General features: G+C 37.8%; 2 protein-coding genes across 5 annotated transcripts in view; one reads left to right on the plus strand and one right to left on the minus strand.

Annotated features, from left to right (window-relative positions):
• The window catches only part of AASDHPPT (aminoadipate-semialdehyde dehydrogenase-phosphopantetheinyl transferase), a 22,142-nt gene extending 20,221 nt beyond the window's left edge, over positions 1 to 1,921 (minus strand). The window contains exon 1 of the mRNA XM_003253079.3: positions 1,517 to 1,921. Coding sequence (XP_003253127.1) covers positions 1,517 to 1,699 — 183 coding nt within the window. The 5' untranslated portion in view covers positions 1,700 to 1,921. The remainder of the gene's footprint in view (positions 1 to 1,516) is intronic.
• Positions 1,672 to 23,654, plus strand: part of KBTBD3 (kelch repeat and BTB domain containing 3) — a 27,024-nt gene continuing 5,041 nt past the window's right edge. Inside the window, exons 1-3 of one of the 4 annotated variants that reach the window (XM_003253080.2) lie at positions 1,841 to 2,098; positions 2,690 to 2,890; positions 20,677 to 20,921. In XM_003253080.2, coding sequence (XP_003253128.1) covers positions 20,689 to 20,921 — 233 coding nt within the window. In that variant the 5' untranslated portion in view covers positions 1,841 to 2,098; positions 2,690 to 2,890; positions 20,677 to 20,688. Of the gene's footprint in view, positions 2,099 to 2,173; positions 2,619 to 2,689; positions 2,891 to 7,623; positions 7,644 to 20,676; positions 20,922 to 23,654 lie in introns of those variants that run through there. The other 3 variants (XM_003253081.2, XM_030828839.1, XM_030828838.1) reach the window with 3 other exon arrangements.

Consider the following 23,654-nt stretch of genomic DNA (forward strand, 5'->3'; position numbering starts at 1 on the left):
ATACAAGCACACTGTGTGTAAGAGTATTTTGGTTTCTAAAATTTTCATTTTTAAAACTTTTCAAAATACTTAAGTATTAAACACACGTTAAGACTTAAGCAATGCTTAAGTAGATAAAAAATTAAAGTCCACCTTAGCAATTCCCTCTCCTTTGCTAGTGACCAAAGTTAACAGCTGGCATCCTGTCAGTCTTTTCTGTATTTAAATATATGTGCATTTACATGTTTTTGATAACTCTACATATAAACACAAACATGAGATTATACTTATGTAGTACTCTACCACATATAAGCTTTAAATTTTTAAGTATTGGGAATTATTTTATGTCTGTACACATCCGTCTGGTCCATGCAGTTTTAGCTGTAGCATATTTCATAATATTATTTCCCCGTTATTGGACATTCTAGGCTGGCTCTAGACTTGCTGTCATAAACAACTCTGCAGTGAGCAGCCCTACTGTACCTACATCTATGCATATGTATTTCTAGATCCCATATATTGATCACCCAGCTTCAACAATTAGCAAGGCATGGCCTATCTTGTTCTGCTCTCTCCAATTATTATTTTAAAAATAATTACTAAAAACACACACACACAAAAACAAGAATATAAGATGACAAAGTATATATTTTTAAAAATATCTTTCAGGTTTTTTTCTTCTTCAATTCTAACACTGACTTTTAAAAACTGCAGGCTTTTAAAAGTAGCTTATTTCATAATTCCTTACAAATTATAAGTGTAAAAAATTTTCACCAATATGCCTTGAAAATTATCAACTAGTCTACATTTCAAACAGAAAGGTGTTTCAATATGGGACATTTTTAAGAAAGGACTGTCTTTTAAATGATGGTAATTCACGGTTGTTTCAAATTGCACCATATTGTAAGGATTACTTGTTTTGAAATCCAGTTTTCCATTTGTTGCTTCAAAATACATAGTTAAAATAAATAAATCTACGTAAAATACTGTTTCCCATGGCATCTAGTGAGGAAGGTATCCTCTCCGGCCTCAGTTTCATTGGCTTCAATTCCGGGGAGCGCAGGGCTACAAACTAAATCACACTGTCAATAATTTCTAGGGCCTACCACGTGCAAGGAGTCCTTGGAGAATGGTGGGATATTTAACAAGCAGAATAAGCATGGGCTATGAACCCACGCAAACAAGAAAAATAACATTTAAAGATAAAGACATAAAAACATTAATTACAGAAAAAAACAATTTTGTCGGCCTTTCCTACACTTATTTCATGGTTTAGGAGGGTCTCCATTTGAAATAACAACGGGAAAGAGAGAATGTTTACAGCCATCGCGGCCTCAAAGGCGGTTACAAAGGCCGTGGAAACCAGGCCGTGCGTCGCCCGCAACTCCGCAGCGCCGGCTGCTGTCGCCCGGGCCGGCCACAGGCTCCACAGCGAGAGGGCCGCCGCCAGCGCGGGAGTGTCGGGTCTCCACAGCCCGGCCCGCCTCCCCCAACATCTGCTTCCTAGGCTCTAAATACCAAAAAAGACCTGTAGTACCATGGCTGCCTTAGCGTCCCGGGCAAAGACGAACTGGCCAATGCGCTCCTTCTCCTCGGGCTGAATCGATCGCACTGCCAGCAGCCATTCGGCTCGGCTCGGCAGCCAAGTGCCGCAGGAAAAGGCCCAGCGCACGCCCTCCATGGATGGCACCAAGCAGAACCGTTTGGCAGGGAAAACCATCCACTGAAAGCGGACCTCGCCGCTATCTCGGGCCCGATGGCGCGGACGCAAACGTGTCCCCACCCCCTTCTTCCCGGCGTCCGTGCGCAGGGGGCGCGACGTCGCTACGCAGACGGGCCCACCGACAGCCCTCCCAGCCCGCCCCCAACTCGGCTACCTCCTCTAGGAGAAAGGGGCTGGGGGCGGAGACGGAGATCAGCCTTGCGCTTTGCGGCATTGTATGACGTCACGTAGGCGTGGCTTCGGAGGCGAGCGAAGGGCGGGACCAAGGCCAAGAGCCCGACAGTTACGCCACTCACACTTGCGGAAGAGTTAACGGGACAGCAGTGCAGGCCAATCGCAACCAGTCCTCTGGAGGCAGGGAGACTGGGGTGGAGACTTCGGAGACTGCAGTTGCAGGTGGGTGAGCTCCGGGGTCTGAGGGAGGAGTGGGATGGTAGCCCTTATTCTCGGGGTCTGGGTTGGCGCCTGTGACCCAGAGAGAATAGAATGTCCTTGGCTTCAGCTGCTTCGTGTACGGGGCACGAGAGGTTTCCATCTCTAGGAGGGGGTCTGCAGTGGTGCCCCCTGCAATTGTGCCACGCGGCAGCCCTGTGTTGCTTCTTTCCCTGCCCCCATTCCCATCAGCCTAAGACCCACCCTCACACAGTACGCTCCCGACCCTTAGCAGCAGCCTACCTGAAACCCTCCCTCCGAAGGCCGAACAGAGGCACTATCCCCACTGCGGAACACCGACCCCGCCTAAATCCAGCAGCTGGGCTAATGCTGGCTGTTTATTTGGGGCGATGAAGCGACCCAGGTGCTGTTTTGCTATTGCCAAGCCTGGGCTAGAGCCCTGGCGAGAAAACAGGATTCCATTGTTGAGGCATCAGTGTTTCCATCATGACAGAGGTCCTTGCTCTAACAGCGGCAGAACCAAGTAAATAACTTTTCTCAGTTATTTTCTCAGACTTTGCGAAGGGTCATATTGATGTATGTCTGTTTCCTTAGTTGTTCCATGTAGGCTGTTGTTGACTCTCGTGTGAAAGCCCACGCGATCCAAGTGCCCTGCAGGTTTTGGTCTAGGGAAAAGTTGGTCTCTGCAGATGACTGTAAATGACTACCTGGAGGTCGATTAAAGTGCGGTACTGCGGGATTCAGCCGATTTTCTTCTCCCTCTGACTGCCCGGAAATATCAGCCAAAGGCCAGCGGTAGTAATTAACACAATTACCTGCCTATGATTTCTGTCCTATTTAAGATGGGTTCTATTATGTTTTTATCTATACTTGTCTTCATGAACTTTTCGTGATATCATAAGCCCCCCGAATCCCTCGAAAGTAGGTGGGATTCTGAGCACACACACACACACACACGCACAAATTCAGATCCCCAAAGGACAGTAAAATGAATTATTGGCTTAATATATCATCTTGGCTAACCAAAAGCCTGTGTCAGCTGCCATATTGAAAATCTGCTTACCAGCCGCAGGGAGCTTACAATCTGGTACGGCAAGTAAGTCATACGCATAAAAAGTACAATAAGAGACAGTGTAAAGATATGTGGGTAATACTGATACCCATATCAGCAATGATCATAACTCACTTCTCCATTTTTAACTAAGAATCATATAACCTTTCCTTCTTGTCGTTTTAAACTCATTTTTATAACTTTGGTACATTACGTTTCTGTTTCCAAAACACTTCTGTGTACGTTATTGCATATGTTCTGTGCACTAGTTATTACTGATGGAGACGATGAGCTCAGAAAGAGAATTTGTTTAAATTTAGGAATTAATATCCCATTATTTTACCATCGAACAAGATCTCTGTGTATTAGATCTATGGAGCCTAATACACAGAGAGTAATGTAGGGATTATTTGTACCTGGTCCAGAATCTAGAATATTCTCCCCTTCTCCCATTATCACATTCCTTGTTTCCTCTGTGTCATTCAGGCCCAAATGTCATACCAAACAGAATGTCTCTGTTCACCCAATCTAAAATAGCTCACTCTCCCCACTTCCAAACCTCAGCCCCAAACCTATTACCCTCGTGAACATATTTTATAGGTTTGTTTAATCCCGTTCCCTGTGTGCTTTTAAAAATTCTCCAGAGCTTAGCTTAAACCTTCTCTTAGAGGACCTACTTCAGAGTACCTTTCTCCAAAACAGTATTGTTTATATAATTCATTTGGCAATTATTTCTAGTATTGCCTTATGACGTCTCTCCTATTGTCCTGAATTATTTGCATGTGTGTTATCTTGCAAAATAGAATGTACCGTACTTGAGAAGGAATGTCATGTATACCTTTTACAAATAGTATACGTGAGTAAATGTTATTAATGACTCCACAATAGATTTATTACTGTCAGGAGTAACACTGCTTTTTATATTCGATCTGCCTTCCCTCACTTTTATTAAGGAAATATAAATATGCAGTTCGTAACTTGCTTAACTATATTAAATGAACCCAACAATTTTATTAAAATATTTTTTATTGCATTGGTCAGGGGAAGAAGAGGACTAAAGTAATAGGGGCTCACTCAGTCTGTAATGATCATCTTGCTTGGTGCTGATCTGTGGCTTCTTAGCAGGATTCTGAGGGACCCGTATTCTATTTCCAGCTCTACCACCAATTGTCTGTGTGACATTGGTCACACAGGATCGTATGCATGACATAACCTCTTCCAGGTATTAATTTCAATGGAAAGGCATCGGATGAGATCATCTCTAAGTCTAGGTGTTTTTTAGACATATTCACTAACTTTTTATTGGGTCACAAACTTTGTTCTACCTCAAAGCCTTCTTTTTTCTCCCAAGACTTATTTGAATAACTCCATAATTCTACCAGTGTCTCCAGGAAGAAACCATGATGCTGCTTTTCTTTGACTCCCTATATCCAATCCATCTCCAAGTGTTTTTGGCTCTACTTCTAAAATACAGTTAATCCATTTATTTCTCTTTATTCCCACTGTTAACAATCTAGTATAACCCACCATTATTTTTCATCCGAAATACTAATCAGTTTTCTAGCCTTCCTGAGAAAGGGGAGCACTCTCTTCCAATGTCTTCTATGCCATAAGCACAACTTGCCTTCAGAACTAAATCTAGAAATCTATGCCCTTAATTCTTATGTTATATTGCCCTCTAATTAGACTGAGAAGGAGAGGTCAGCAAGGTAGGAAACCTGAAGAATGTTGTGGCACAGAAACTAAAAGACGAGTGTTTCAAGGACTAGTTAACAGTGTGAATATTCCTAAGAGGCGAAATAAGATGAGGAGAGAGAAATGAGAATTTAGCTTCAAGATGGTAGTGTGGTGACATTGACAAGGGCAGTTTTAATGGAGTAAAAGAAAGGAATTTTATTGTAGTGGGTTGAGACAATAACTGGAGGTGACACTACCACAGAGTGTCCTTTAAAGAAGTTTTTCTGGATTTAGGAAGTAGAAAAATGGAATGGTAGCTAGAGGGAATAAAAGGTCAAAGGACAGATTTTTGTTGGATGTTTGTTTAAAGATGGAAGATACTAGAATTTACATGCTAATGGAAAATGTCTAGTAGGGTAGGAGAAACTTAATGTATGAGAAGGAAGGGGTATGTGCATGTAGGGGGTGTTCAGCATTCTAAAGTAGACTCCAGGGTAGAGGACCTTGTCTGTGTTGTTTTAGCTGTATTTCTAGTATCTAGAATAGTACCTGCCACAATATTTGTTACTCCATAAACTGTCTAATATTTGTTGAATAAATGAATGACTTGGACCCTACTTCTCTTACCTCCTGTCAATTCATTCTTGACATATTAGCTAGAAAAATATTTTTTTAAAAAATGATGTCATGTCACTGTCCAGTTGAAAGTGATCAGTCATTCCTATTTCACTTAGAATAAAATCCCAGCTCCTGTGACCCATAGGATCCCGACTGAGGTAGCAACTGCCTTCTGCAGCCCTATCTCCTGACCCTCTTGCTTTCATTAACTACTCCAGCCACACTGGCCACCTTTAATTTCCTAAAACTGAAGGACTCCTTTCCCCCTGTAGGGCTTTATATGTGATTTCTCCCACTAACCCCTTACTTTCTTATCATTCAGTTCTCAGATGACACTTCAGAAAGGCTTTCCCTAATATTGTAGTGGCTGAAAGCAAGGGCTCTCAAGCCAAACTGAATTCACATACCAACTCCCTGCTTACTTGCTATATGATCTTAGCCAAATTACTTAAATTATCAAAGCCCGTTTTCTCTGTTTGTAAAGTGAAGATAAGTATCTGCTTTATCCAGGTTTTTTTGAAGATTAAAAGAGTATGCGTAAAACATATAGCATGGGGCCAGGCATGGTGGGTCATGCCTGTAGTCAACAGCACTTTGGGAGGCTGAGGCATGAGGATCACTTAAGGCCAGGAGTTTGAGACCAACCTGGGTAACATAGTGAGATCCCATCCCAAAAAAAAAAAAAAAAAAAAAAAAGCTGAGTGTGCTAATGCACGCCTGTAATCCCAGCTACTCAGGAGTATGAAGTGGGAGGACTGCTTGAGCCTAGGAGGTTGAGGCTTCAGTGAGCTGTGTTCCTGCCCCTGCACTCCATCCTGGGTGACACAGCAAAACCGTGTCTCAAAAAAACAAACAAAAAACATAGTACAAAGCATGGCACATAATAAGCACTATATAAGTGTTCCCTATTACCCCTTTTGTTATTGTCTGAAATTGAATGCCCCATTGTTCATTTTTATTTCCACTTCCTACTTTTGTCTTCACGGTACTTATAAAAATTTATAATTATTTATTTGCCTACTTTATTTATTATGTCCTCCTCACCAGATACTGGACAACAAAAAGGAAGGGACCATGTCTGTCTCTTATTCTCTTTATATCTCTAGTGCCTAATTCGGTGCTTGTCATATAGTTAGTATCTATAATAAATATTTACTAAAATAGGCCAGAAATCATGCTGTATATTGAAACATCAGTGACCAAACTAAGATCACTGTAGGACCCAGTGAAATCAAAGCCCAGATCAGGCAGAGCACAGCTTTAGTTTAATGTTCTACTTTTGTCAAGTGGCATATGATTTTTGTCATTACTTTTTATCAAAGGCTTGGTTCTTAGGCTTGACTCTTCTACCTTTATTTATTCAATTATTTAAATCAAATTTTAATGGAAGGCTTTTTTAAAAAAACAATAACAGAATCATTTTAAAAATTGAGTCAGTGTTTTGGGCAGGAAGGTGTTTCATTGAAGCTGGGGTGCAATCTTAAAAGTACACTATTTTATATACTACTAAGAAAAAAAATGCCAACTATGGCACAACTCTTTATCACTAAGAATTTTTTCTACTCATGCAAAGAGCCCCCTTTTAAAAAAATCATATAATACCCTTGCACCTATATACAAAGAACAATATAAGCAAAATTAATTGGCTGAGGCATTCCTAAAACTTCTTAACATTCAAAGTGTCTTTTTGCTGATTTTCAACTCACAGTCTCTGTGTCCATGTTTTATTTTTAAAATATCATTCTCTGTTTAGAGCATTAATGATGTATCATTTCTTAAACCAATGTCCATTATTATCTCCAAGGTTTTCTTCCAACATACTGATATCCATTCTTCAAGTTTAATACACATGTAATGACAAATATATCATGACTACTACCCAACCAGAGTGATTATAAGATGCCTGTCAGTTTCAGATAAGTGTGAAAAAATTTGTGTCTTAAAATCAACGAAATAACATAATTGAATTTGAAGACTATTTGAAGAAAATAAATTGCCTTATAAATCTTTTACCAAGAATTGAGAATTGTTTAACAGTTAATAATGTTATTGATTTTAATCATTAATATTTACATATAATTTGACAATATTAACTTAATATTCATTGTATCATTTAAGTCTCACAACAGTCCAGTGTCATAGGTGTGTCCACTTTGCAGATGAGGAAGCCAAAGCCTCCGAGAGCCTAAGTAGGAGTCACTAGTAAGTGATGAACCATTTAGGACTATTTCTCTAGTTCCAAATGCCATATTCTTTGTTATTTGCAAAATACACTTATACAAGTAGGATATACTCAAATGAAATTTAAGAAATGGAAATTTTCAGCTCCTTGGATTTGTCATTCTGTATAGAATATACATGGCAGACTTTTTTTAAAAACAGTGTTATAAAAGTGAATAGCTATCTGTGATTCTTTATATTATTTTAGGATACTTGAAATTTTCAAGTAAAACTTGTTTTTGTTACTATTTATAGAAATAAAAATAACTTTGTGTTTACATCATGTGGTCCACTTATTCATGAACTATGAGGCTCAATAATTGACTTAATCCAACACAAGATCTAAATTACATACATGATTTTCATGACAATAAAGTTAATTAAAAAGTGTTTGTGGTTAGAGTTTTAAAAATTGATATTCGCAGGACCTTTGCCACTATGCAGAGATACAGTTTTTGTTCTTTTGGAAGTATCTCCTTTAGTCACCTTTTTACTGTTTTATTTCCTACTTATTTTAAAATACAGAGGAATGATTTTATACCAATTAAATAATTATGTTTTATTTGCATTTTCTATGTTTTGAGCAAGAAGAAAGCTGGAACATCAAAATAGTTTCTGAATTGATTGATCTTTTGTTATCTTTTAATGTCTTAAAATAATTACACAAGAGGTTGTAAAGATAGAGTTTCCATGTACCCTTCACCCAGTTTCCCCAAATGGGTGCATATATAATTCTAGTAAAGGATCAAAACCAGGAATTTGACATTGGTACAATGTGTGTGTGTAGTTTCTTGTAATTTTCTCACATGCGTAGATTCCTGTAACCTATTTAAATTATGTGTATCAACACTTCGTCCATTTTTAATGGTGAGTAGTATTCCACTGTATGGATGTGCCATGATTTGTTTACTCTTTCACCTATTGTGCAACATTTTGGTTGCCCTCAGCTTTTGTCTATACAAATGAAGCATTATGAAACATATAGAGGCTATTGTGCACACATAAGCTTTTATTTCTAATGCTCAGCAGCATGATTCTTAGGTAATATGGAAGGCGTATGTTTAGTTTTTTTAGGAAACTGCCAAACTATTTCCACCAACAATGTATGGGTGATCCAGTGTCTCTGCAAGTCCTCAAGCGTTTGGTGTTGTCATTATATTTTATTTTAGCTATTTTGATAGATGGGTAGGGATATTTATTGCAGTCTTAATTTCCATTTCCATAATGACTAATGATGTTGAACATTTTTTCATGCGCTTATTTGCCATCTGTATATTCTCTTTGGTGAAATATCTCTTTGTGCCTTTTGCGCGTTTTTTAAATTGAATTGTCTGGTGTTTTTACTGGTAAGTTTTCAGATTTCTTTATAGATTATTTCTTTATTAGATTCAGTTTGCAATTTTTTTTTCCTGGCTCATAGCTTGTCTTTTCATCCTCTTAAATAAAGGGACTTCCACAGAGGAAAAATATAATTTTGATATAAAATCCAATCTATTAATTTTTTTCATTTATGTGTTGTGCTTTTGATGTCTCAGAGCTCATTAATGAGACCCTGGTTACAAGGATTTTCTTCTGTATTTGTGTCTAAAAGTTTTATATTTTACATTTAAATCTATGACCCGTTTTGAGTTAATTTTTACATAAAGTAGGAGGTATAGGTCAAGGTTCATTTTTTTTTTTTTTGCCTGTGGATATCCATTTTCTTCAGCATTTTTTGTTAAAAAAGGTTCTTTTTCTTCCATTGAATTGCATTTGTACCTTTGTCAAAAGTCACTTGGCTATACTGTGTGGGGCTACTTCTCAACTGTGTATTGCATTCCACTGATCTATGTGTCTCTCCTTTCACTAATACTACACAGTATTGATTACCATAGCTATAGTAAGTCTTGAAATCAGGTAGACTGATACTTCCCTCATTATTATTCTTTTTGGTTGTGTTAGATATTCTATTTTCTTTATCATCACATATAAATTTTACAGTAATCTTACCTGTATATACAAAAAATTGTGCCAGGATTTTGATAAAAAATGTGTTAAACCTTTATATCAGTTTGGAGGAAATTAAGGGGACATCTTTATTAAGTTGACTTTTCCAATTTGCAGACATGGCATGTCTTTCCATTTTAGTCTTCTTTGATTTATTTTTTTAGCATTTTATATTATTCAGCATACAAGACCTATGCATGTTTTGTTAGATTTATACGTATTTCTTTCACTTCTTTTTTTTTGAACTATTATGCTTTTAATTTTTGCTTTTGTTTTAAATTTTGTTTCTATGTGTTTATTGCTGGTATATAGAAATATGATTGATTTTCGTGTGATGCTCTTGTGTCCTGTGGCATTGCTGAACTTGCTAATTAGTTCTATGAGGTTTTTTTCTGGTAGATTCCTTTGGATTTTCTATGTAGACTATCTTGGAATTTGCAAGTTTTGTTGCAGTTTTGTTTCTTCCTTTCCAATGTATATGCCTTTTATTGAATTTTCTTGTTTTAGTGTGCTTGCTAGAGCTTACATGCACTTGGAAACTGAATAATGTACTTCTAAATAAGTGTGAACTATGATGAATAGCAGTGGTAAGGGTGGACATCCTTGCTGTTTTCCTCATCTTAGGGGGAAGGCATTCCATAATTTAGCATAATGTTTTCTATAGGTTTTTTGTAGATTTTTCTCTACCAAGTTGAGAAGGGGGAACTTTTCCCCTCTCTTCCTCTTTTGCTAAGAGTTTTTCCCATAACTGGGTGTTGTATTTTTTCAAATGCTTTTTATGCATCAATTGATATGGTCTTGTGGTTTTTCTTCTTTAGCTGCCTAATAGGATAAATTACACTAATCGATATTCAAATATTGAAACAGCCTTACATCCTTGGATAAACTTACTTAGCCATAGTGTATAATTCCTTTTATATATTGCTGATTTTTTGCTAATATTTTTAAAACAATTTTTGCATCTATATTTGTGAAGTATATTGGTTCATAGTGTGGAGTTTTGGTCTTTGTTTGTTTGTTTTGGGTACTGTCTTTGTCTGGAGTACCACAGTAATACTCACTTCATAAAATTAGTTGGGAATCTTCCCTTTGCTTCTGTTTTCTTGAAGAAGTTGTGTAGAACTGGTATGAATTCTTCTTTAAACTTTTGGTAAATTTAATTTCCTAAATGGTTACAGGGCTGTTCAAATTATATATTTCATATTGGGTGAATTGTAGTAATGTAAGCACCTAATGCTAAAAATTTTCCTCTCAGCACTATTTTAGCTGCATCATACACATTTTGATATATTGTATTTTAGTTTTTACTCAGTTCAATGTATGTTTTAAATTACACTTGAAACTTTCTCTTTGATCCATGGATTATTTAGAAGTGTGTTATTATGTTTCCAAGTGCGTGGAGATGTTTATGTTATCTTTTTGTTATTGATTTTTAGTTTGATTTCATTGTGGTGAAAGAATATGTAGTCTGCTGTTGTTAGGTGGAGTTTTCTATAAATGTTGATTAGATTCTGTTGATTGATGGTGTTGTTGAGCTCTATATGCTTACTGACTTCTTGTCTAGTTCTATTAATTTGAGAGAGAAGAGTGTTGAAGTCTCTAGCTATAATAGTGGATTTATCTGGTTTTTTTTTTCAGTTTTATCAGTTTTTGCTTCACATATTTTACAGCTCTATCATTTGTACAGCTCTATCATTTGGTGCATATATGTTTTTGATTGCTAGTCTTCTTGGTGGTGGATGGACATTACATAATATTCCTTTCCCTTGCTCAGGTCTACTTTATCTTGTAATTATATTGCCATGCCTGCTTTATTTTAATTAATGCTTGCATAGTGTATCTTTTCCTATCCTTTTACTTTCAACCTACTTATTATATTTGAAGTGAATTTACTTGTAGGAAGCATAAAGTTGGGTCACTTTTTAATCTTCTCTGGTAATCTATCTTTTAATTGGTGTATGTAGACCACTTAGATTTAGTGCAATTATTGCAACATCAGTATTGAAGTCTGTAATTTATTTTCTGTTTTCTGTTTATTCTATTTTTATTTCTGTTTTTTCTTTCTGTCTCCTGTGGCTTACTTGAACTTTATTTAGAATTTAATTTTGATTTAGCTATAGTCACTTATGAATGTTATCTCTTTGAATAGACTTTTTTTTTTTTTTTGATGGAGTTTTGCTCTTGTCGCCTGGGCTGTAGTGCAGTGGCACAATCTCAGCTCACTGCAACTTCTGCCTCCCGGGTTCAAGCAATTCTCCTGCCTCAGCCTCCTGAGTAGCTGGGAGCCCACCACTCCAGGTGCCCGCCACCACACCTGGCTAATTTTTGTATTTTTAGTAGAGAGGTGTTTCACTATGTTGACCAGGCTGGTCTTGAACTCCTGACCTCAGGTAATCTGCCCGCCTCGGCCTCCCCAAGTGTTGGGATTAAAGGTGTGAGCCACCATGCCTGGCCTGCATAGATGTTTTAGTGATTATTTAGCCTTCTCTGATATCATTCTAGTTGGGGGGATATGAGGAGAATGATAGAAGCACCTCATTATAGCCTGTCATTAGTGAAATTCTAGGCTCTCCATTGCACCTTTGCAGGCTTGGGTGGGTATAGAGCCAGAATTTTTTTGTGTGGTCTTCTGCTGTGGTGGAGTGGTTATTTCCTTAAAAATTTCTATCTTGTTAGGTTGCTCCTTTTCTGGTTCTGTGACTAAAGAGGGCAGTTTGGGGGCTGTTTATGTGTGTGCCCACTGGTGTATCAGGGTTGCAGCTTTTGTAGGATCTAGAACATACTAGGCAAAAGGAAAACCCAGGGAACTCACCAGTGTGTTGTTCCTCAGGTCACTAGTCAGTCTGATTTCAGCTTTCCACTTTTCATCGTCTTCATTTATTTGTCTTCATATGTATGTATTATATATATGTTTATTTATATTTATATGTATCTCCAGGGTTTTTTGTTTTTGTTGTTGGTTTTTTTTTGTTTTTTTGTACTTAGCAGGAGAAATAGGGAAAGGTACATCTAAACCTTACTGGAAGCAGTCTTTTTGTTTTTTTTAATAGGGACTATATTTATAAGAATCAAATCAAATACTATGTGACCTCTGTAGGCCAGTGCCTGGCACAGCTTACTGGCTCAGCAAATATTAGCTAGTATTATCATGTATGTCATCCTTATTAAGAATGATCTTAAATTGCTGTGGTAACTTTTGACAAGTACATTTATAGTTGGATCTAAAGAGCACTAAAATTGCTTTCTGAGCTTTCATTTGATATTAAAATCCAGGGTCAGAATGATTCATTTTGGAAATAACATAGACATTTAGTGGAACAAGCATGTTTCTACTAGTTTTATGTTTTTAGGCATGTTATTTAATCTCCGAGCCTCAATTTGCTGTTTGAAGAAGTAATTATTAATACCATTCTTAAAGGATTATTATAAGTGTTGGATGAAATAACTGTATAAATTATTTATGATAAATCCCTGTACCTTCATTCTTATTATATCACTAAACAACTAAACAGCAAATAAATGGCTAGAAACGGAACCATTTATTTGCCTATCAATGTTTACCTGTCAACAGAAATAGAAGTTTTGCTGTATAGTATTGTTCTCCAATTTATTGGTTTAAAGGTCCAAAACATTTTGCTGTATGATGTGGATGTAGATATTGAATTTAGGTTGTTGTGATCATTGTCAAAATTTCCCTCCAAACATGCCCTTTGTTTTCAGTGTATTAACATGCACAAGTTTCTCCCATCTATACCAAAGTAAAACAAAACAAAATTTCCTGGTATCTACATGCTCCTCTAGGCCCCACCTTGATGAATTTTGTTTGTTTGTTTGTTTTTGTTTTTGAGACAGTCTTGCTCTGTCATCCAGGCTGGAGTGCAGTGGTGTGATCTCGGCTTACTGCAACCCCTGCCTCCTGGGTTCAAGCAATTCTCCTGCCTCAGCCTCCCGAGTAGCTGGGATTACAGGTGCCCATCACCACACCTGGCTAATTTTTGTATTTTTAGTAGAGACGGGATTTCACCATGTTGACCAGGCTGGTCTCGAACTCCTGACCTCAGGTGATCCACCTGCCTTGGCCCCCCAAAGTGCTGGGATTACAGGCGTGAGCCACCGCACCCAGCCTTGATGAACTTTTTAAAAGAATAACGTATATAAATTGTGCCCATTATTTCCACTTAACTCCACTGTTATCTGTTCTCTCCCTATTTTACCCCAAATCATCAGTGACATTTTCCCGTCACCTTTTGATGATATAGGTGACAACTTCATACTTGAAATTATCTTCCCTTAGTTTCTACTGCCTCTCCTGGTTTTCCTCCATTTCTCTCACTGTTCTTTGTGAATTCTTCCTCAGCCATATACCTTGCTCACTTTGTGTCATTCACAAATTCTATTTTCCACTATATTTTCAATCCATCTAGACCAGCACCGGGTATATAGCAAGTGCTCCACAGATAACATGTATACATATTGATCACATATAGAACAAAAACAGACCAGGCGTGGTGGCTCACGCCTGTAATCCCAGCACTTTGGGAGGCCAAGGCGGGCAGATCACAAGGTCAAGAGATCAAGACCATTCTGGCCAACATGGTGAAACCCCGTCTCTACTAAAAATATAAAAATTATTGTGTATTTTTGAACAAAAACATCATGAAACTAATATTCAGTATCTACCCACATCCTTTTCCCCACGTCTCCTCTACTGGATAGCCTGGAGGATGGGGTAGTAATTACTGCTTTAGAATGTTCCATGTTGATCAAATATCCTTGCTAACATCTATTATTCTAATCTTCAAGAGATCTTTTAGAAATCCAGTGGAATCTAAGGTTGTAGGAGATAATGTGTCTTTTGATCCTCAGTGTCAACTTCCTCTAACACACAGAGGGATTAAAATACATATCTTTTAGTGGATGAAAACATAGAGCGATTCCAAGGGGCATCCAGGCAATCTGGACTGAGTCACCCGATTCTGTAGTTATTTTAGACAGGCCATAGAGATGCCCTACATTACTGTTATAGGTTATTGATGCCCCAGCTTATCACTGGACTGGAGAATGAGACCAGGAGTAACATCTTGGCTACATTGTGACACTGAGAAGACACCTTGATCCTTTGCACAGCTTTAACACATATCTGTCAAACTAGTATAGACTGTTTTCAATCATATTGTCTGTGTATCTGCTTTGGGTGCCCTTTTGCATAGTATAAATACTTCCTGGCTATTCCTTTTATTTGTATTTATTTATTTATTTAGTTAGTTAGTTAGTTAGTTAGTTAGTTAGTTAGAAACAGAGCCTCACTCTGTCACCCAGGCTGGAGTACAATGGTGCAATCTCGGCCCACTGCAACCTCTGCCTCCCGGGCTCCAGCGATTCTCTCGGTGAGCCTCTCGAGTAGCTGGGATTACAGGCACCTGCCATCATGCCTGGCTAATTTTTGTATTTTCATAGAGACAGGGTTTCACCATTTTGGCCAGGCTAGTCTTGAACTCCTGACCTCAGGTGATCCCCCCGCCTCCGCCTCCTAAAGTGCTGGGATTACAAGGGTGAGCCACCACTCCCAGTCCCTGGCTATTTCTTTTAAACATTTGTTTTCATCATCTTGGAGTTAGGGAGGCTGGCACAAATCTCCCGCCAATTCTCTATTATTTCCTTTGATTCTGACACTCCAGATTAAACAACTTTGCAATGAGAGCTCTTGTGTTCAACTTCACTCTTATGCCCTAGGAATTATTAGAGAGCTGCTTCTCTTGTCCCTTCCTCCACGATTTTATAAGTGTAAACTTACTGATTAATGTCAATTAAATGATTTGCTCATCATTTCTGTTAAATTTCTTAGAAAATAAGCCTTAACTTCTACTTATTTTACACACATTATATGCTAAATTACGTTTCTTTTTGAGACAGAGTCTCTCTCTGTCACCAGGCTGGAGTGCAGTGTTGGGATCTCGGCTCACTGCAACCCACCTCCTGGGTTCAAGTGATTCTCCTGCCTTAGCCTCCTGAGTAGCTGGGACTACAGGCATGAGCCACCACGCCCATCTAAATTTTACATTTTTATTAGAGACAGGGTTTCACCATGTTGGCCAGGATAGTGTCAAACTCTTGACCATGTGATCCACCCACCTCGGCCTCTCAAAGTGCTGGGATTATAGGCATGAGCCACTGCGCCCAGCCAATTATGTATTTTTTAAAATATTCTCAACAACACAACTAGATAGATATAGTTTATCTGCATTTTACAGATGATGAAAATAATAATAAAAAATTAGAAGTTATTTACCTCAAATATATCACAAGTAAATGCTGAACCAGCATTGGAACTCCAGCCTGATTCTAATGCCCTACTTTTTCTTTCATTTTGCATTGTTAAAAGAAAAGCTTTAGGCAAATAAAATTTAACAGAGTTTGAGCAAAGAACAATTCATGAATCAGGTAGCATTCAAAACTGAAAGAGGTTCAGAGAGCTCCACTCCAGCAGTGTGACCAGCAAGCTTTTATAGGTTGAACATCAAAACAAAGTAGAGAAATTACCTGATTGACTACAGCTAGGCATTTGCCTTATTTGGATATTGTCTGATGGAAGTTCCCTGTTTGTCACCAGTAGGTTGGTTGGCTGTTTGTGATTGGCTAAGGCTTGTTTTTGGTTTTTGGTTTTTAAGTCAGTTACAATAAATGTTTCCAAGTTAAGTTTCAGTTCTCTTAACATAAGAGGGCTGGTTACAGAGCGTAACCTCAGGCTAATAGCCATCTTATTTAACAACATTATATCATACTCTTGGGAAGATATATGATTTTTACACAAGCTAATATTTCACATCTGTGTATTTTATAAATATTAGAAAAGAAGAGGAAACATGCATAATTTTAAAAACAGTCTTACAAGTGACTTATGAAGATGCCTTGTGAGGTAAAGAATTAGTCCTGGGACATTAGCCATATATAATTGTCTTTATGCCTCACTCTAATTTGAAATACTCTTTTTCTATCCTAGGTCATATGTTATCAACATTGTTAAGTCAAGATTTGAACTGTCGTGACAGTTAATTTCATTTATAAGCTTGCCTGGGCCATCTGGTGCCCAGATACTTGGTCAGACATTCTGAATGTGTCTGTAAGGATATTTCTGGATGAGATTAACATGTGAATGAGGAGACCAAGTAAAGCAGATTTTCCTGTGTGGTGGGCCTTATCCAATCAAATGAAGAATTGAATAGAATAAAAGACTGAGTAATAGGAGATTTATCCTGCCTATTTGAGTTGGGACATATCTCAGTCTTTTCCTGCCACTGGACTCAAATTGAAAAATTGACTCCTCTTGGGTCTTAAGCTTGCCAGCTTTTGGACTGAAACTTACACCATTGGCTGTTGTGGTTCTCAGGCCTTTGGACTTGTACTGAAACTGTACTGTCAGCTCTCCTGGGTATCCAGCTAACTAGTTGTAGGTCTTGGGACTTCTTAGCCTCTATTATCACGTGAGCTTATAATAAATCAATTTTGTACTGTCTCTCTCTCTTGCTCTCTCTCTCTGCCCTCATCTTCATCCATCATATTGGTTTCGTTCTCTCATTCCTTTTCCTCAGAAATAGCCTCCAAGCCTTTCATTATCTCTCTTCCTCCATGATACCCACTCTCATTTTTAATATGTCTCCCTATTCATAGTTACTCAGAACACTACACACAGAATGATTTCTACAAGTCACTTAGATTTCCAGCAGTACTGCCAATTACAACCTATTACTGTCTCCTGCACACACAGGCACATACACACCTCCACAGCCACACACATTCACACAGGCACACTATTTTTCCACACAGTATAATGGCTATCCAGTGGAACTTTCTGTGATGATGAGAATGTTTTATATTTGCTTTGTATAATATAGTAGTCACTAGGCAGATGTATTAGTCTGACTTATTCAGAAAAACAGAACCAAAGGGATACACACACACACACACACACACACACACACACACACGTATTTGTATTTCTACTGTACATATGTATAGGTATTTTTACTATATATATGTATATGTGTTTGTAATGTATATATATGGAGGGAGACAGACAGAAAAACTATAAGGAATTAGCTCATGTGATTATGGAGGCTGAGAAGACCCAAGATTTTTAGTCACCAAGCGGGAGACTTAGGAGAGCTGATGGTATAGTTCCAGTTTGAGTTCCAGCTTGAAGTCAGGCAGAAAGAAAGAGTTCTTTCTTATTCAGCCTTTTGTTCTATTCAGACCTTCAACAGACAGGATGAGGCACATCTACAGTGGGGAGGACAATCTGCTTTACTCAGTGTACCAATTCAAATGTTAATCTCATCTGGAACACCCTCACAGACATACCCAGAAGTAATGTTTAACCAAAAATGTGGGCACTCTGTGTCCTAAACAAATTGTCACTCATCACACCACATATGACTGACCACTTAAATGTGGCTAGAGCAATGAGGGACCTGGATTTTTAGTTGTATTTACTTACAAGTAATTTAAATAGCTACACATGGCTTATGGTTTCTGTCTTGCATAGCACAGCAGTAGATTGTCTTGGTCCTGGAATGGAGCTTTAATTGATGCTGTAGGACAATTTGGACTACTTCTCCAGTATCTAGCTTCCATCTAGGCCTCTTGGAACACCTGCTCTGGGAGAACCAAGCTTCATGCAAGAAGCCCAGCCACTCTGAGACTGTCATGCTGTGAAGAAGCACCAGCTAGCTACTTGGAGAGGGTGTGTTAAGAAAGAGAAAACCCTAATGATCAGTGAGGATGAGCCTTTTTTTTTTTTTTTTTTGAGACGGAGTCTTGCTCTGTCACCCAGGCTGGAGTGCAGTGGCGCGATCTCGGCTCACTGCAAGCTCCGCCTCCCGGGTTCACGCCATTCTCCTGCCTCAGCCTCTCAGAGTAGCTGGGACTACAGGCGCCCGCCACCACGCCCGGCTAATTTTTCTCATTTTTTTTAGTAGAGATGGGGTTTCACCGTGGTCTCGATCTCCTGACCTCGTGATCCGCCCGCCTCGGCCTCCCAAAGTGTTGGGATTACAAGCGTGAGCCACCGCGCCCGGCCGACTTTTTTCATATGTTTATTGGCCGCGTAACTGTCTTCTTTTGAGAAGTGTCATATCCTTCTTTTGAGAGGTGTCATATCCTTTGCCCACTTTTTGATGGGGTTGTTTTTTTCTTGCAAATTTGTTTAAGTTCCTTGTAGATTCTGGATATTAGACCTTTTTCAGATGGGTAGATTGCAAAAATTTTCTCCCGTTCTGTAGGTTGCCTGTTCACTCTGATACTAGTTTCTTTTGCTATGCAGAAGCTGTTTAGTTTAATTAGATCCCATTTGTCAATTTTGGCTTTTGTTGCAATTGCTTTTGGTGTTTTAGTCATGGAGTCTTTGCCCATGCCTATGTCCTGAATGGTATTGCCTAGGTTTTCTTCTAGGGTTTTTATGGTTTTGGGTTTTACACTTAAGTCTCTAATCCATTTTGAGTTAATTTTTGTATAAGGTGTAAGGAAGGGGTCCAGTTTCAGTTTTCTGCATATGGCTGGCCAGTTTTCCCAGGACCATTTATTAAATAGGGAATCCTTTCCCCATTGCTTGTTTTTGTCGGGTTTGTTGAAGATCAGATGGTTGTGGATGTGTGCCTACATGGTATACGATTTCACAAAAGATTGAATAAAGAAGCAGATATGAGAATCTAGTTGTCTGCCATTAAGCCAGATGTTAAAGAGATTTGCAAAAATATAAAATAATGTAACCCTTCTCAAGAAACTTTTTTTTTTGTTTTGGAAAATAGTTATTTTACAGTTATCCATTTATATATTTTTGTAGTTACATATAGTTATATACATAGGTATGTATATAAAATGGATATATATGAATATGTATATTAAATAGATATATCGAATATAGTTATATAAAATTTTTTCTGATTTTTAAATGAATCAATAAATATTTAATTGTTCTCAGAAAAAAAAATAAAAAAAGAAGAAAGATCCCTATCTCTTCTAGCCATCCCAGCTGAATCATAAGAAATGTGAATGAGGAAACCATACTGGACATGTAACCCAGTCAGACCTTCAGATGGCTTCAGCCACAGCTGCCATTTGCCTGTAGTTGTATGAAAGCTCCCAAGCAAGAATCATCACCTAAACTCACAGGACCATTAGAGATTATAAATTGTTGTCTTAAGCCACTAAGTTTTAGGGTGATAACTGGAACAGAAATGTAGAATCAAGGTTTTCTATTTGTCTGGTTCTCCAAGTTCCCAATCCTCTTTTCCTTTCTGTTTCCCACTTGCTTTTGATGATGCAACTTTTATGTTTAGAGCTGAATTTGCAGTTCATGATATTCACAATTATCTGATCTTTACCTATCTTGGTTTTCTGACCTCATGTTTAAAAAATCTTTCTTAATTAAGATATATGCGGTTTTCCTTTCTACTTTTAAATAGCCCAACTTGGAAAAGTTCTTGCCTTTTTCTTTTTTACTAAAGCCATAACTAATTAATGCAATCTAATACTGATCTTTTTCAACCAATTATTTGTAAAAGTCTAACCTCAGAAGGCATATAGTTTATGGTCCAAGATCAGCATTTTAACAGCTACTTTGTTATCAGAAGAGAATGGATTGGCAAGGAGGGGGATTGCGTTGGGCATATACTCAATAACTATGTTAGAAATAACACCTCTTATGTATAGTAATAATATTAATCATGTAGTGAAATCCTATATAAGCTATTTATACAACTTGTACATTTTGCTATTTAACATAATTATATAGCCTTGAATGTTAGCCCTTATGAAAAATATACTTTTATTCCAATGAGCTCAACATTTATGAAAATTCAAAAGGAATTTAATATTAAATGTCAGGAAAACAAATGTTTAAAACAAGTTTTACTGTCTTATTATTTTTCTTAGTGGTTATTTTTGTGTATTTGCCATCAAGAGGGCAAATTTTGGAGTCTGAAACTTGCATTAGGTCTCTACTACATCAGTGACTTTTTTTTTTTTATTCTAGTTCTAAGGACATATGGAATTGGCTATGGATAATTCATATGCTTTCAATCAACGAAGCACCTGTAATGGAATTCCATCTGAGAAGAAAAACAACTTCCTTGTATCAGAAGATCATGGACAAAAAATCTTAAGTGTACTACAGAATTTTAGAGAACAAAATGTCTTTTATGATTTCAAAATAATTATGAAAGATGAAATAATCCCGTGTCATCGTTGTGTGTTAGCAGCATGCAGTGACTTTTTCAGGTACTTTACATTGTCTATGCCTCAGATTTTATGATTTGGATAATTAAGTTCTATTTTATACTGCACTCAAGTTTTCCCCCACAAGAACATGCAACAGTAATTTTTAATTCTTAAAAAAAAAAAAAACAACCTAATTAGGCTGGGCATGGTGGCTCACACCTGTAATCCCAGCACCCTGAGAGGCCAAGACAGGCAGATCACCTGAGGTCAGGACTTCAAGACCAGCCTGGCCAACATGGTGAAACTCCGTCTCTACTAAAAATACAAAAATTAGCCAGGCGCAATGGCGTGCGCCTGTAATCCCAGCTATACAGCAGGCTGAGGCACAAGAATCCCTTGAACCCAGGAGGCTGAGGTTGGGTGAGCTGAGATCACACCACTGCACTCCAGCCTGGGCAACGGAGCGAGACTCCATCTCAAAAAAACAAAAACAAAAAACCTAATTAGAACCAAGATTAACTAATGATTTTTTTTTTTAGACGGAGTCTCGCTCTGTCGCCCAGGCTGGAGTGCAGTGGTGCGATCTCGGCTCACTGCAAGCTCCGCCTCCCAGCTTCAAGCCGTTCTCCTGCCTCAGCCTCCTGAGTAGCTGGGACTACAGGCGCCTGCCACCACACCCGGCTAATTTTTTGTATTTTTAGTAGAGACGGGGTTTCACCGTGTTAGCCATGATGGTCTCGATTTCCTGACCTCGTGATCAGCCCGCCTTGGCCTCCCAAAGTGCTAGGATTACAGGCATGAGCCACTGCTCCAGGCCATGATTTTTTAGTAGGGGAGAATTTAAGACTACCTTTTTTTTAAAATATAGGACTTCCCAGGTCAGCATTTCTCAAAGTTCTCTGGAACATGAATCCCTTGAAATGCTCTGGGACAGAAGAAATTTTTTTGATGGTGTCAGCTTTATTTGGGGGATCCCTGTGTTGTATTATTTTAGAAAAGGAAGACGACAGGTTGAACAAAAATGGAAGCAAAATTTGAAGAAAATAACTCTGAGAGAAAAGTAAATTTCCGTCCTATGTTGTATTCATGTATTATGGGGAGAGGAGGCTCTAACCGATTTAAAAATGTATCCTCTCCTTAGCAAATTCATCCTCTCCTTATATTAGGGAAAAGTACTTCTTAGCTATAAGGCATTTCTTGAAAGCACTCAGCTTGTTCTAATTCTAAGCAACCTTCTGAATATAATTTGGTTTCCCATGTAGATCACCCTAAAGAGAATATCCTATTCATAACACTGCAGTAATCACTATGATGACAGCAGGTTTCCAATTCTGCCAGGTTAAGGGTCAGACACATGACCTTGCAATTACTGTGTTAATTGTATCAAGGTAGTACTATCCTGTGAGGCTTCTTGGTCAATAGACAAGCCCCTTTTGGTGAAACCCTGATCTTCAGCCTTCCTAGTTATACTACAATAAACTTAAATCCTAATTGCAATATTTTGCGTTATGTTCATTTGTGGAAGCAATTTTAATTTGAATTAAGCAGAGTTTAAATCTCCAATAAACTTGATTAAAAAATAAGGTTTAAGATGTAGAAATACTAAGATGCATATTTTATATGCAAATTAAGTTATACTGTTTTGAATCCTCAATTTAACCCTAATTTTTTTACCGCCATCTAATTAGATCTCATCCTTATTGCCTTTAGAGTAAATCTTACAAGCTAGATTTCATTCAACAAACATTTACTGATACATACTTCCTGCTAAACACCTGTTCCTGTAGGGGCTGTTGCTTCGTAATTGGGAGCAATGGCTTAGTACTGCAGCACAGTTTACTGGGGCCATGGAGGCTACAACGGTCTTGAACTAGCTGTTTGCCTAATTTGACTATATGTCTTCATCTATTCTTTTTATTTCTTCTCTCAGGTAATCAAAGTTGTTCTTTGAACTTCACTGGGGCCCTTACTGTCTTATACTGTGCCATTCTTATTTCCACCAGTGTCTTCCCTCCTCTCTTATAACCTAACTTTTCTTCCATGTAACTCTTTTCTGCCCCTCTATCCTTCAGGTCCCCTCTTCATCACAGGAAGCTGTGTGGTACAATGGTTCAGTAGTTGGCCTCTTAATACATATGCCCTAAGTCTAAATCCAAGCTCTACCATTTACTAGACATGTTTTATTAGGCAAGTCACTTAACCCCTTCGGGCCTCAGTTTCCTCATTTGTAAAAAAGTAGGATTATAAAAATAGGACTTAACTCATAGAATTATATTGCTTAAATGAAATAACATGTAAGTAATAATTAGCACTGTACCTACTACATTCAGTTAATATTAGCTGCTATGATTATTATTTCTAAACCTAGCAAAAATGTAAATAATCTGGTATGAACACACAGCTTGATTTGCCTGTGATGTTTTCATGCTAATAAAATACTCTTATGTAGGCATTTCAATTTATAGACCTGCACTCTTCTTGATGCTATTTTTTATTCAATTTACACATAATTTTTGCACATATTTCTTTGTTCGGCTTACTGCTAGTTTTTTATAGGCCTGCTTTTAGTTTTTAAAATTACTGTTAGAACAATGTATTTTTAAAGTTTTCTACCTGGTTTAAATAACAAAAATATCAGATCCTTTATTACATATAGTACTTTACGAAATGAGTACATAATTCACATTAAAATATGTACATATGTAATAGACATTTGACAATTTACACTCTCCTATAATGCTGCTAATTCATAATATGATCAAACTCACTTAATGGGATACTGAAAATGTAAAA

This window comes from Nomascus leucogenys, chromosome 15 (genome assembly GCF_006542625.1).
Source record: "Nomascus leucogenys isolate Asia chromosome 15, Asia_NLE_v1, whole genome shotgun sequence".
NCBI classification, from domain to species: Eukaryota; Metazoa; Chordata; class Mammalia; order Primates; family Hylobatidae; genus Nomascus; species Nomascus leucogenys.